Source organism: Engystomops pustulosus, chromosome 11 (genome assembly GCF_040894005.1).
Source record: "Engystomops pustulosus chromosome 11, aEngPut4.maternal, whole genome shotgun sequence".
Lineage (NCBI taxonomy): Eukaryota > Metazoa > Chordata > Amphibia > Anura > Leptodactylidae > Engystomops > Engystomops pustulosus.
This window is the reverse complement of record NC_092421.1, coordinates 28,300,769-28,316,269: the sequence shown is the minus strand read 5'-3', so window position 1 is coordinate 28,316,269 and position 15,501 is coordinate 28,300,769. Positions and strand designations below refer to the sequence as shown.

The window sequence follows — 15,501 nt, the reverse complement described above, 5'->3', positions numbered from 1 at the left end:
CACTAGCAGTATGTATTTATGTTGTTGTGATTCAGGCTTTTTCGGCTTCAATGGCGCAATCAGTGTGTGCTCAAACTATCTGAGATAAGGCTGCATTCAATGGCCACACGGAGCAATACAGGGCTGCACACGTGCGGCACCATACTGCTCCGTACATGGGGAAAAGACAGGACATGCCCCATCTTTCCCCGTAGTAGGGTTCGTATGTCGTGCATTTCTTTTGATAGGGGCAGGTCCCCCCTCCTCCTCTGCATGGCGCTGGATGTAGGTCCGCGCGGCCGTAGCCATCCGGGCATATGTTTGTGTGAAGGCAGCCTAGGTATGATCTAATTTCCTTCGCGATGATTGGCAACAAATGGACTGAACTGAAATTGTTGGTAAACCCAAGCAGCAAAAGGCAGGTTTAGTTGTCCGAAATAAAGTTACATGTTCCCCTTAAGTAACAAAACAACTTTCATATTACTTTAGGTTTCTACCCCATGAATAGTGACCCACAATACAACACGTACCAAAGCACTGTAGTACCTGAAATGGGTTTAGATCGAGTGCTCGGACAGGACCAGTATGTTTTCCATTCTTAGTGATAACCGGCTCTTTCCCAGATGTCAAAATCTGTGACGCGCTGTACAATGTTATTTCTCCATTGTCTCCACCACCTACAATCACCCCCGAAGGTCCAATTGAATCTCCTTCAAAGCCGCCCCAGAGAATCTCATGGAATCTGAAAGTGAATGGGGGAAAAAAGAAACCATCACTGCAGCTCTGAAAATGAAAACCAATAGAACTGAACAAATGTGCAGCATAATCTGGGTTAAATAGGCAATATACAGTATCTGCTGGACTTTTCTTCATCTTCATATTTTCAAAAATATGGTAGAACTGGGATGCGAAGTGCCCAACTGAAAAGGGGTATTACCATGAAGACAAGATCCTAAATACACTCAGGATAACAAAATGTCACATTCTGTAATTCACTGTTATTAACAAAAAATACAGCATTTCACAGATATAAGTCCAACCTGTCGCTATCATTCCTGGTGTTTATATTTTGGTTGTCTCTGGATCAGACTATAAACTCCTGACTATGGTCGGGCAGATTTCTATGGCATGATTAGCTCCTCTTGGGGAGGGGCAGGGAGCACTACAGAGACACTTACTGTCCTGCAGCAGCTCTACAGACAAAATAAGTTTGGAACATTTTAGAAGTTGATTTCTGTTCACCAATAAATGTAAATTCTTGTTCCAGGCATCCCCTGAAAATAAGACCTAGTGCCTCTTTAGGAGCAAAAATTAATAGAAAACACTGTCTTATTTTCGGGGAAACAGGGTACTTCTCATGATAGGTTTCCTTTAAGAACAAACCTCAAGAACATATCTGGCATGTAACCCAGGGACTGCCTGTATTATATTTTTTATATTATATTTCCCCAACAAATATAGAAAGTCAGAAACATAAGAATCACCAGTGGGAGTCCATGAACTCCACAATGCTTTACCTATTGGCTGCTGGGAAGATGCCCATTCGCTTCATTTCAGGATAAGGGTCCCCAAAATCCACCTCAAATATCTCAAGTGCTGCACTGGTGTTAAAGGAGGCATCGAGCTGTTGTGCAGAGGTACCTTAGAGAAAAGAAGGACAACATTTCTATAGAAAAATGTATGAACAGTACATCCTAAAGCATAAACATGTAATACCAACCAACATGGCCGGGCCAATGCTCTCCGGGGTTACATATTTTTGCATGTATAATGTAATAATGTGTAAAGTGATGATATTTAATGATCAGAAAATACCCAATTCCTGTAATTCTAACCACCGTATGTATATAACAGCATACCTGTGGCTAAGTATATGGGGTGCTGCTTGGCTGGGCTCCAGCACTGGACAGCAGATCGTTCAATTTCTTTTAACTTCATTTTCTGTAAAGAAAAAAAATATGATGGTAAAACTCTTTCAGCTTCAAGACTGTGTATACAGACACAGACACCCTGTATAAGAAGGGGTTCTGCACCCATGAGACGTCACTAGCCCCACACCAAATACTTGGTACTACCTGTAATAACGCTTCTAGAGGAGCTTCTCAGTTACATTGTAACACAAGTGATTTTATAAACTGTGACTTTCAAGAGATCTAAAAGTCTTCAAGAATAATTCCACTTGTGTGACATTTGCAGAGGTGTCAGAGGGAACTGGATGATCTACACTTCAGGTATCACTGACCTCTCCCTTTAAGATGTCTTTTAATATGCCTGCAAGATTACAGTGTCTGGCAGCTTCAAAGCAAGGAGCCGTCTCTTGGCTGGAGACCAGCGTCACACCAGCCTGTCCCTGCACAGATGTACTACCCCACACTGGGGCACAATGACATGAGGATAGGACAGTAGTCATCACACATCACTATACAGGACTCCTGCTCCATGCTCTGTGTTTCATCCTGGAAATACCAGAAAATTGACTGTGTTTTTGGAACTAAGACATAACATCATTTATGTTTTTACTATATAATGCAAAGGACAGACATTTCTTTATCAAAACCTATGTAAATAGAGAGAACCTGAGATAACCCTATGTACAATCTGTTCATGCTACCTGCAGAGAGGACACTATGTACAATCTGCTCAGCTCATCCTGCTTTAACATGCTGCCTACAGATAGGACACGATGTACAATCTGCTAATCTCCTCCTACTCTATAATATGCTGCCTGCAGATAGAACACTATGTACCATCTAGTCAGCTCCTCCTGCTCTATAACATGCTGCCTGCAGAGAGGACACTATGTACAATCTACTCAGCTCCCCCTGCACTATAACATGCTGCCTGTAGATAGGACACTATATACAATCTGCTCAGCTCCTCCTGCTCTATAACATGCTGGCTGCAGATAGAACACTATGAACAATCTACTCAGCTCCTCCTGCTGTATAACATGCCTCCTTGCAGAGAGGACACTATGAACAATCTACTCGGTTCCTCCTGCTCTATAACATGCTGCCTGCAGATAGGACACTATGTACAATCTACTCAGCTCTTCCTGCTCTATAACATGCAGCTTGCAGATAAGACGCTGTGTTCAATCTTATCTGCTCCTTCTGCTCTATAACTCAGATTTAAAATAACATTAGGATTTCAGGTGTAAATGCTATACAATCTGAGTTTGACCATTTGCAGCGCTCCACCTCCTAGCCACAACATATAAATCACAGCTTGACAAGTTTGATTATTAGGCGCAATTGTAGGTTTTTAAATCAAATATTTTTTTTTTGGTTTCTCCAAAATGTATACAGCTGTATTTGTCACACCTTCTGCTTCCAATACTTGTATGGGTCGTAGAGGTCACTTACTTTTTGAAGCTAAGCTGTAGTTTTTTTTGTTTTTTTTTTTAAACTAAAAGTAAAAAACAAGGGTGTAAACAGATGTAGGCAATGACATCCACCAGCGTCTACTCCCTCCTATTGTATCCTTAAATATGAAGAAGTGTCAAGACTTGTTCTATGAGTCACTCAAGGTGGAGGCCATCCCAAGCATAGAAATATTTATTACTATTTGAGGAGCAGTGAGTGGCCTCACATTTGTAGGGCTCTTTCACACAAGTGTTTCTTACGTCCATATGCAATCAGATTGGGGCGATTCATCATATTCCGGCATTTTTGAGCGTTGCCCACCAATGCAGAGAGCAAGTTGGCCACCATTTTTCTCTCCACGTTTGCCAAGATCATGAGTGGTGGAGCCAAACAAGGCCCAGTTCACACCAGCATCAAGGGGTCAGGGGCTTATGTTTTACCCTTCTTTTGGGAAGACTGTGAGGAAAACTAAAAACGGAAGGAGAACAGAAGTTTCCCATTAACTGCATTGGACCTGGTTTTGCTTACATCCAACAATACTTTCCACACGCGGATGTGAAGCGTAAAACACGCCTGTCCACAAAACTGTGCAACGGAAACGCACAACAGCGTAACGAAACGCAACAGACACTTAGGATGAATCATTCCTGACATGATTGTGTATCCGAGTAGTATCTGTGGACACGGAACTGGAAGAAGAGTCATGTCTTGCTGCAGTACAGTGTTTCCCCCGTCATTCACGTTAGGTAATAGAACGCACATGAAAGCGTTTCGCTTCTAACACATCTGTCACCCACCCAACATGATCGAAATTAAACTGGGCATTTGCTTATTTGTAGAGACGCCAGACGCCATTCATACTTGGGACAGGGGAGACTATGCGCATTGGGAGTCAATATACCACAGGCGCCAATGTGGAGAATTGTTCAAATAAATCACATTTGTCATAAACTGACCCAAGGGCATAACCTCTTTTGCAGGAAATGTGATTTTTTTTTCTGGCTTGTACAAAGAAACCTCAGCAGTCAGACATGGTTTATATCAGATCTACATCTGAAAGAGGAATTTCTGACATTCTCACTAAAAATCATGACTTGGGGTATGTGTCCTCATGTGTTTATGCTAGGAAATAAATGGGTAAATGGTGTATAGATGGACGTATAAATACTGAAAACGGATGTAATGAGAGACGTACAGATACTGCATACGGATGTAACGAGAGACATATAGATACTACATACAGATTTAGCAATAGATGTATAGATACTGTATATAAATGTAAGGATAGATGTATAGATACTACATACGGATATAACGATAGACGTATAGTTACTACATACAGATGTAACAATAGACGTATAGATACTACATACAGATGTAACAATAGATGTATAGATACTGCATATAGAAGTAACGATAGATGTATAGATACTGTATATACGGTAGATGTAAGGATAGATGTATAGATACTGCATATAGATGTAAGGATAGGTGTATAGATACTGCATATAGATGTAAGGATAGATGTATAGATACTGCATATAGAAGTAACGATAGATGTATAGATACTGTATATAGATGTAAGGATAGATGTATAGATACTGCATACAGATATAACGATAGATGTATAGATACTACATACAGATGTAACGATAGATGTATGGATACTGCATATAGAAGTAACGATAGATGTATAGAAACTGTATATAGAAGTAACGATAGATGTATAGAAACTGCATATAGATGTAAGGATAGATGTATAGATACTGCATATAGAAGTAACGATAGATGTATAGATACTGCATATAGAAGTAACGATAGATGTATAGATACTGCATATAGATGTAAGGATAGATGTATAGATACTACATACAGATGTAACGATAGATGTATGGATACTGCATATAGAAGTAACGATAGATGTATAGATACTGCATATAGAAGTAACGATAGATGTATAGAAACTGTATATAGATGTAAGGATAGATGTATAGATACTGCATATAGAAGTAACGATAGATGTATAGATACTGCATATAGAAGTAACGATAGATGTATAGATACTGCATATAGATGTAAGGATAGATGTATAGATACTGTATATAGATGTAAGGATAGATGTATAGATACTGCATATAGAAGTAACGATAGATGTATAGATACTGTATATAGATGTAAAGATAGATGTATAGATACTGTATATAGATGTAAGGATGTATAGATACTGTATATAGATGTAAGGATAGACATATAGTCACTGCATATAGAAGTAATAATAGATGTATAGATTCTGCATATAGATGTAAATTTAGATCACCTTCTAGGAATAACAATTTGCAGCAATTTGCATACAGATATAATGATAGATGTATAGATTCTGCATATAGAAGTAATGATAGATGTATAGATTCTGCATATAAAAGTATAGATAGATGTATAGATACTACATACAAATGTAACGATAGACATAGTCACTGCATATAAAAGTAATAATAGATGTATAGATTCTGCATATAGATGTAAATTTAGATCACGATAGATGTATAGATACTGCATATAGAAGTAACGATAGATGTATAGAAACTGTATATAGAAGTAACGATAGATGTATAGAAACTGTATATAGATGTAAGGATAGATGTATAGATACTGCATATAGAAGTAACGATAGATGTATAGATACTGCATATAGATGTAAGGATAGATGTATAGATACTGTATATAGATGTAAGGATAGATGTATAGATACTGCATATAGAAGTAACGATAGATGTATAGATACTGTATATAGATGTAAAGATAGATGTATAGATACTGTATATAGATGTAAGGATGTATAGATACTGTATATAGATGTAAGGATAGACATATAGTCACTGCATATAGAAGTAATAATAGATGTATAGATTCTGCATATAGATGTAAATTTAGATCACCTTCTAGGAATAACAATTTGCAGCAATTTGCATACAGATATAATGATAGATGTATAGATTCTGCATATAGAAGTAATGATAGATGTATAGATTCTGCATATAAAAGTATAGATAGATGTATAGATACTACATACAAATGTAACGATAGACATAGTCACTGCATATAAAAGTAATAATAGATGTATAGATTCTGCATATAGATGTAAATTTAGATCACGATAGATGTATAGATACTGCATATAGAAGTAACGATAGATGTATAGAAACTGTATATAGAAGTAACGATAGATGTATAGAAACTGTATATAGATGTAAGGATAGATGTATAGATACTGCATATAGAAGTAACGATAGATGTATAGATACTGCATATAGATGTAAGGATAGATGTATAGATACTGTATATAGATGTAAGGATAGATGTATAGATACTGCATATAGAAGTAACGATAGATGTATAGATACTGTATATAGATGTAAAGATAGATGTATAGATACTGCATATAGAAGTAACGATAGATGTATAGATACTGTATATAGATGTAAAGATAGATGTATAGATACTGTATATAGATGTAAGGATGTATAGATACTGTATATAGATGTAAGGATAGACATATAGTCACTGCATATAGAAGTAATAATAGATGTATAGATTCTGCATATAGATGTAAATTTAGATCACCTTCTAGGAATAACAATTTGCAGCAATTTGCATACAGATATAATGATAGATGTATAGATTCTGCATATAGAAGTAATGATAGATGTATAGATTCTGCATATAAAAGTATAGATAGATGTATAGATACTACATACAAATGTAACGATAGACATAGTCACTGCATATAGAAGTAATAATAGATGTATAGATTCTGCATATAGATGTAAATTTAGATCACCTTCTAGGAATAACAATTTGCAGTCCAAGAGGCTTCACCTAATAATCCATTTATTCATTTGACTCTTGTTCCATGAGTTTGATGGCAGCTGAAAGATGCGGCACAGCTTCTCCTCAGCCAGTTGTCACTATGAACCCTGCTCCTGGTCTCTAATGTTGGAGAATACTGGAGCTAGTGTGAAATCGCTGACATGAAGCAAGGTTCATAATGAGACGTAATCCTGCGCTGTCTGCCACCACCATGTTGGCATCAGTTACATCACCCCACACCTTGTCGGCATTGCACAAAATGCACAGGACATCCAAAGCAAGTGACTAATGACATCACATCTGATGACATCACCTTATTTTATTATGTGCAGCAATTTTAAAGGAAATCTACCAAAAATGTTCCTGGGGTGGGCGTTTCCAGGGCCCCTCAGTGCTGTAATTTCACAGGCTGGTGCACAGAGTTCATGCACAGATTTGGTGTTCATGAATCGTGTGCACTCTGCGCGATAGTGAGGCAAACTGCAGGTAGTACCCACTGGCCCACATTTACTAAAAGTAGCGCAGTCTGTATCATATGCAGTCTGTACTATGTGCAGTTTGCCTGCGTAGTGTGCAGGGGGCGCCAGATTCATGATTTGTTGCGCCCATTCATCATGAATCTGGCGCTCCCCCGGCACCACTTTTTTTTTGGTGCGCCTTTAACACGAGGAATGCAACACACGTCTGTTGGAGTGAATGTTACACATGGCGCACTGTCCCACTGAGCACCGGAACTCCCCCTTTCAAGAATGAAATTTGTCTCACGTGAGGAATAGTGCAGCCACATCACAAACAGGTCACGTGCGATACATATGTGCCACAGACACTTCTCAAATACATGTGCAAAGTCTAACAGAAAACTGGTGCAAGCACCTTAGTAAATGTGCCCCACTGTCTCACTAATAATAAATGTGTATGCCATACTGTGATACCCTCTAGATTACCCCCGTGCCATACTGTGATACCCTCTAGATTACCCCCGTGCCATACTGTGATACCCTCTAGATTACCCCTGTGCCATACTGTGATACCCTCTAGATTACCCCCGTGCCATACTGTGATACCTTCTAGATTACCCCCGTGCCATACTGTGGTACCCTCTAGATTACCCACGTGCCATACTGTGATACCCTCTAGATTACCCCGTGCCATAATGTGATACCCTCTAGATTACCTCTGTGCCATACTGTGATACATTATATTATTAGCCTTTTTGGGTAATTAGGGGTCAGATTATCAGGCTCCCTGGATGCCAGATTAGAGGAGTGTGCTGCCCCCTGGCACACACAGTGCCCATGTATGGGATAACATTGTGCTGTACCATGTCCATCCTGCCTGCCCTGTGCACTGCAGACCCCCGGTGCCAGGCCCGGTAACTACGTCACTTGTGGTCAGCACAACTCTGAAGTAGCTAGGTGTGAACTCCCGTCATGCTGACAATGCCTGCCCCTCCCTCCTGCTCGCCGGGGCCGAGTCTTACCGGTCTCGGTGACCCAGCTCTGCTGCTTGGGGTCTTTACGGCGGCCGGAGCGGGACGCACTGAAGAAAACGCGTTGTAGCTGAGTGCACCCAGGCGCTGCCCAGTCTGCGCTGTCTGCTGGGGCTGCCGGGTCAAGGCCAAGGGAGGAGTAGGCGGCGCTGCTGCCATCTGCTGGTTCCCAGGCGGCACTACACCACGGAGCTTAGATGGGAACAACCTGCGCTGCATATACCGGGAGACACGTCCTAATCCCTGTCCCTCTGCTTCTAGTGTACACAACCGGTCATACACTCAGTATATTGCTCTATTGCTTCCTGGTTCCTAAAAGCAAGAGCTTTCCTAAAATGTTCCTTTTTACTTAAAGGAAATCTACCATCCAAATCCATTATGATAAACCGGTGACACTTACACATAGATCCAGGCACTGTGACTGTGGTAATCTTAATATATATGTTATCTGTGGTGCCCTGCCGTCTAAAATCAACTATTAAAAATATTCTAATGAGCCAGAAGGGCCAGGGGAGGATTTAGGCCCGTTCCAAAATTGCGAGTGTGATGCGATGAACTCGCATCACACTCGCAACGCATGCTGCCAGGATCTCACGGCCCGAACGCTGCACACCGGGAGTGAACTGACATTCTGAGTTCACTCCCGTGGTGCAGCGTTCGGGCCGTGCAATCCCGGCAGCATGCGTTGCGAGTGTGATGCGAGTTCATCGCATCACACTCGCAAGTGTGGAACGGGCCTTAGGGTGATGCAACACATGGCGTTTTGAACGCGTTTTTGGCCCGTTGTTAAGCAGTCCGTCAAAAAAACGCATGCATTTTTGACAGGTTTGACCAATTATCTTAAAACTTGACGGACTGCTTAAAAACGGGCCAAAAACGCATTCAAAACGCCACGTGTGGCATCACCCTAAGACTGCCATGGGCCCTGGGCTGTATGAATATTATAGCACCAACAAGTCTGGAATCACTTCCTATACATCAGTGATGGCGAACCTATGGCACGGGTGCCAGAGGTGGCACTCGGGGACCTTTCTGTGGGCACCCAGGCTGTCGCCCCAGGACAAAGTTCACCAGACCTTAAATCTTCCTGCAGTCCTAGACAATTGAGATGCAGCTCTCGACACTCTTTTAAGGTGACATATCTTCAGGGGCGGACTGGGAATTTAAAACGGCCCTGGAAAAAACTATAAAAGTGGCCCCATTTTATGGGCGGAGTCAAAACAAGTGGGTGTGGTCATATAATGTGGGTGGGGTTATAACAGACAAATTGTTGGTAGATGGCCTTAATGCAAAACAAGAACATGTTTTGCTAGTAAGTGAATCTAATGTGCAAAGAATGTGACCTGTCGATCAGTAAATGATGCAAACACACGACCCGATAAGCCTTATATACCTTTCCCCTGTGCCATACATGTACAATTCAGAGATATAATATATTGATACTGCCTCCTATGTACAAGAATAATGCTGCAATAACACATTTAGAATAACCCATTCAATCCTGCCTTCTGTATACAAAATAAAACTACTACAATACCTTCTCCCATATACAAGCCAACTACTATAATACTGCCCCTATGTACAAGAATATAACTACTGTAATACTGCCCCCTATGTACAAGAATATAACTACTGTAATACTGCCCCCTATGTACAAGAATATAACTACTATAATACTGCCCCCTATGTACAGGAATATAACTACTATAATACTGCCCCCTATGTACAAGAATATAACTACTATAATACTGCCCCTATGTACAGGAATATAACTACTATAATACTCCCCCTATGTACAAGAATATAACTACTATAATACTGCCCCCTATGTACAAGAATATAACTACTATAATACTGCCCCCTATGTACAAGAATATAACTACTATAATACTGCCCCCTATGTACAAGAATATAACTACTATAATACTGCCCCCTATGTACAAGAATATAACTACTATAATACTACCCCCTATGTACAGGAATATAACTACTATAATACTGCCCCCTATGTACAGGAATATAACTACTATAATACTGCCCCCTATGTACAAGAATATAACTACTATAATACTGCCCCCTATGTACAAGAATATAACTACTATAATACTGCCCCTATGTACAAGAATATAACTACTATAATACTGCCCCCTATGTACAAGAATATAACTACTATAATACTGCCCCCTATGTACAAGAATATAACTACTATAATACTGCCCCTATGTACAAGAATATAACTACTATAATACTGCCCCCTATGTACAAGAATATAACTACTATAATACTGCCCCCTATGTACAGGAATATAACTACTATAATACTGCCCCCTATGTACAGGAATATAACTACTATAATACTGCCCCCTATGTACAGGAATATAACTACTATAATACTGCCCCCTATGTACAAGAATATAACTACTATAATACTGCCCCCTATGTACAGGAATATAACTACTATAATACTGCCCCCTATATACAAGAATATAACTACTATAATACTGCCCCCAATGTACAGGAATATAACTACTATAATACTACATATATACACAGAAGCGAACATGCAAAAAATCAGTATGTATCATATGCAGCTACAGAAAACACATGAGATCCTCACCTTTTGCATCCAGTGACATCAGGTGACGTCTCCTCGGATTGTTCTCGTTCCTCATCTTCTCCATTAGTTCCACCATCTCCTTGTCTCTTCCTCCAGGTACACAGCTTTCCTGCAGAGTTTACCAAACAGACGTCTTATGTTCTGCACTTTCCCATTGTCCCTTCTTCTGCTACCACCAATACTGTGCCCCAAAGAATATTAGTACCACACAAATAGTGCCCCATAATGTAACTGTAATGGTAAGGATAATTTATTTCTTCTATTCTCTCCTGAAACCTCCTTTACCCCCCCCCCCCACCCCAGTATTGATAGAGCTCCGACTATAACCCAGGTGTAATAATAATGGCCCCAGCATACCCCCGTCATAAAATTAATGCCCCAAGCCTGCCCCAGACATAGAATTAATGGCCCCATCCCACCCCAGAAAAAGAATTAATGGCTCCAGCCTGCCCCAGACATAGAATTTATGCCCCCAACCTACCCCAGACATAGAATTTATGCCCCCAACCTACCCAAAACATAGAGTTTATACTCCCAGCCTACCCCAGATATAGATTAATGCCCCCTGCCAGCCCCAGATATAGAATAATGCCCCCCCGCCCCAGACATATAATTTATGCCCCCTGCCAGCCCTAATGCCCCCTCCCGCCCCAGACATATAATTTATGCCCCCCTGCCCCAGACATATAATTTATGCCCCCCTGCCCCAGACATATAATTTATGCCCCCTGCCAGCCCTAATGCCACCTCCCGCCCCAGACATATAATTTATGCCCCCCTGCCCCAGACATATAATTTATGCCCCCTGCCAGCCCTAATGCCCCCCCCCGCCCCAGACATATAATTTATGCCCCCTGCCAGCTCTAATGACCCCCCCCACCCCAGACATATAATTTATGCCCCCTGCCAGCTCTAATGACCCCCCCCCCCGCCCCAGACATATAATTTATGCCCCCTGCCAGCTCTAATGACCCCCCCCCCCAGATATATAATTTATGCCCCCCTGCCCCAGACATATAATTTATGCCCCCTGCCAGCCCTAATGCCCCCCCACCCCGGACATATAATTTATGCCCCCTGCCAGCCCTAATGCCCCCCCCCGTACCAGACATATAATTAATGCCCCCCTGCCCCAGATATATAATTTATGCCCCCCTGCCCCAGACATATAATTTATGCCCCCTGCCAGCCCTAATGCCCCCCCACCCCAGACATATAATTTATGTCCCCTGCCAGCCCTAATGCACCCCCCGCCCCAGACATAATTATTGCCCCATTCTATCATTAAAAAAAAACAAAAAAAACATCATACTCACCTCTTTGGAGCAGGTTTCTTCGGTGGCTTCCTCGGTCTTCGGTGGCTTGGTGTAGAGGCGCGGGATTAGTGACGTCACTGCTTCGCGCCTCCACACCAAGCCGCGGAGCTGCAGGGAGGGCCGGACAGCTGACAGGGTAAGTGTCAGCCTCCTCCACGCTACACAGGTCGCGCAATGACGTCAATTGCGCGACCTGTGTAGCTGCGGGTGTACACAGACGCAGAAGCAGCGGTGCTGCGCTGCGTCTGTGTACTAATCAATAGTACCGGCATCGTACGATCGTACGATGCCGGTACTATAGATTATGTTAAAAGTTGTAAGGAGGGAGTGCGGACCGGCCCCGCACCAGCTCCGGACCGGCCCCAGACCGGCCCAGGACCAACCGGCCCACCGGGAAAATTCCCGGTGGGTACAATGGCCAGTCCGCCCCTGCATATCTTTGACTGATAGGAACTACAAGAGGAGTAAGAAGGCGTGAACAGGGCCAGAATATTTTTGGAGGTCCTACTACTGGCCCCACGATTCTTCCTGTACAGAGAGACCCTGGAGAGAAGCTACAATGATATCTGAATTTGCCTTCCTGCTCTCAACTGTATAGGTGTCCTCAGGGGGCTGATACGATTAAATGTTGTGGAACAGAAGAGAGCAATAGGTCACCGTTTAAATTGTCATGTTGGCACTTTATGGTAAATAAGTGGGTTTTGGTTGAAGTTTGGGCACCCGGTCTCTAAAAGGTTCGCCATCACTGCTATACATGGTGCTAGACTCAAGCTTCTTGGGGAATGGAGCAGGCGTCCCTTCTACCTGCTTTCAGGAATTATGAACCTTCAAAAGTCTTTAAATATATCTTGTCTTCATGTGTATTAAAAGCATGAACAGTTGTACTAGGATTTCCTGGGTGAAGGTCCTTCTCAGTGTAAAATTTGTGGGTGGCCACGGGGCTCCTAGAAGTGTTGGGCCCCAGGGCTACCACCCAAACCGACTATATTATAATCCAGTACTGAATCTAGTCCCACTGTAATCTAGTTTTACAAACTGTTACACTGTCTAACCCCCTCAGCACTTGTGCAGTAAGTGAAACATTGTAACTGTTTGTAAAGCTAGATCACAGGGGGGAGGTGGACAAGGGTAGCCCCTCAGGCTCATTAGTATCATTTAGAAGGGAGCAGTTCATGGATACCAAGGAGGAGTGTAACTCTACAGGCAGATACGTTCTTTATCTGGGGAGGGGGAGGTAGGCACAGTAGATCTGTTGTGGAATAGCAGAGATGTAGGAGAGCTGCCTGTGTCATTATGTGTAATAGGCATCTCATGGATCGCATCACTAATCTGTCTCATCTCTCTTTCTATGTGTCATATACTAGTGAATGTTCAGAAGGTAAATGAAAGTTTATATATGCCCTGTACCCTGATAATCTATCCACATTGTCAGCACTAGAGGAATTATGAAGTGTCTGCTTAGAGAGTCCCCACCCACAACCTGGGATTTTATCCTAAAGTAAAGTTAAGGGTTAAAATGTATCTTTATTATCTTAAAGGGGTTATCCGGGTTTAAAAATTTTTTTATGGCCGGGCTGGGGAGGGATAGTTAAACATAATAAACATGGACTTACGTCCTCCGGCGCCGCCGATGTCCCGCGCCGCGGTCACTTCAATCCGTGCCCCTGTAAACAAACAGGGGCACGGAAGCCGCGCACAGGGAGCTTCCGGTCCGCGTGGTGGACGGCTCCTCCCATCCGTCCCTATCTCTCCGCGTTGTAAGCGCTGGGAGATGGTGCGCATGGGAGCATCCGGCCGGCCAGAAGCTCCCTGTGCGCCCTTGTACTGAAACCGGCGCACGGAGAAGACGGGCCACGGCGCGGGACATCGGCAGCACCGGAGGAGGTAAGTACATGTTTATTATGTTTAAATAGCCCTCCCAGACCGGCCATAAAAAAAAATTTAAACCCAGATAACCCCTTTAACATCACTAGGGGATTGCAATTTGAGAGTTTTCTTTAACGGCCTAATACCTTCAACATGAACGTTCCCTAGTAATGTTGCCATCTACTGTCTATTTGTGGTATTGCAGCAGCCTGGGAAGGAAATATTTATATTAATGTTGTTAATTAAATATTTTAAGAAGGTACCTGGATACAACTCTCCTCCCCAGGTGAAGTTTATATCAAACTCCCTGTGGCTAGAAAGTTCCGGAGATAAAGAGAAGTTATAGTCATCATGAGGAGCAGATGTGTCTGTGAAGTGCACATTGGACCTGGACCAGTTGAATTGTTATCTTTGCTGTGTTCATGTTCTGGAATAAAGGGACCATGAGTTGATGTTTTACATCCCTTTTCTTAGTGTAATTCTTGACAGCCACATAACATCATGGACCTCACGTCTGCTATCTATTGGGGGAACCTCCCACACACACACACACCTGGAACACCCCAGGGAGAACTGTTTCCATCCACGCAATCCTCCTGTTCGATACATGCCCGGTGCGGCCTGTTCTGCTAGGACCAAGCAACTGTCACTACATCAATTTTGCTTGTCTGCCTGGGGTACCATAATGGGCTTGTTCCGGCCCTGCTGGGGCCCACTAAGTTATACTATTGACCTTTTGTAAAAGCATCCGTGGACGAGCTAGCAGGCGGCAGGTCCTGGGCATAACACAATGACGCTGTGAAAATGGGAGAGTTCACAGCACACACAGCGTTCTTCTGCTTCAGCCTCGGACCTACCGGCTGCACTCAAATAGTAGTATGTGCCTTTGCAGATAAAAACATTTGGTTGGGCCCCCCCCCCCCCCCAAACTGAAACCCTAGCTACACCACTGATAGTGTTATATATGCAATGTGTATGCAGTATGATTTATATGGTGTGATGT

General features: G+C 42.4%; 1 protein-coding gene across 4 annotated transcripts in view; it reads right to left on the bottom strand.

Annotated features, from left to right (window-relative positions):
- SEC31B (SEC31 homolog B, COPII coat complex component) overlaps nt 1-8,873 on the bottom strand; it is a 53,754-nt gene extending 44,881 nt beyond the window's left edge. For 3 of the 4 annotated variants that reach the window (XM_072130493.1, XM_072130495.1, XM_072130496.1), the window contains exons 1-4: nt 8,692-8,872; nt 1,839-1,920; nt 1,497-1,620; nt 526-721 (exon numbers count right to left, since the gene is read on the bottom strand). In XM_072130493.1, coding sequence (XP_071986594.1) covers nt 526-721; nt 1,497-1,620; nt 1,839-1,920; nt 8,692-8,859 — 570 coding nt within the window. In that variant the 5' untranslated portion in view covers nt 8,860-8,872. Of the gene's footprint in view, nt 1-525; nt 722-1,496; nt 1,621-1,838; nt 1,921-8,691 lie in introns of all 4 variants that reach the window. The other variant, XM_072130494.1, reaches the window with a different exon arrangement.
- Nucleotides 8,874-15,501: the final 6,628 nt, after the last annotated feature.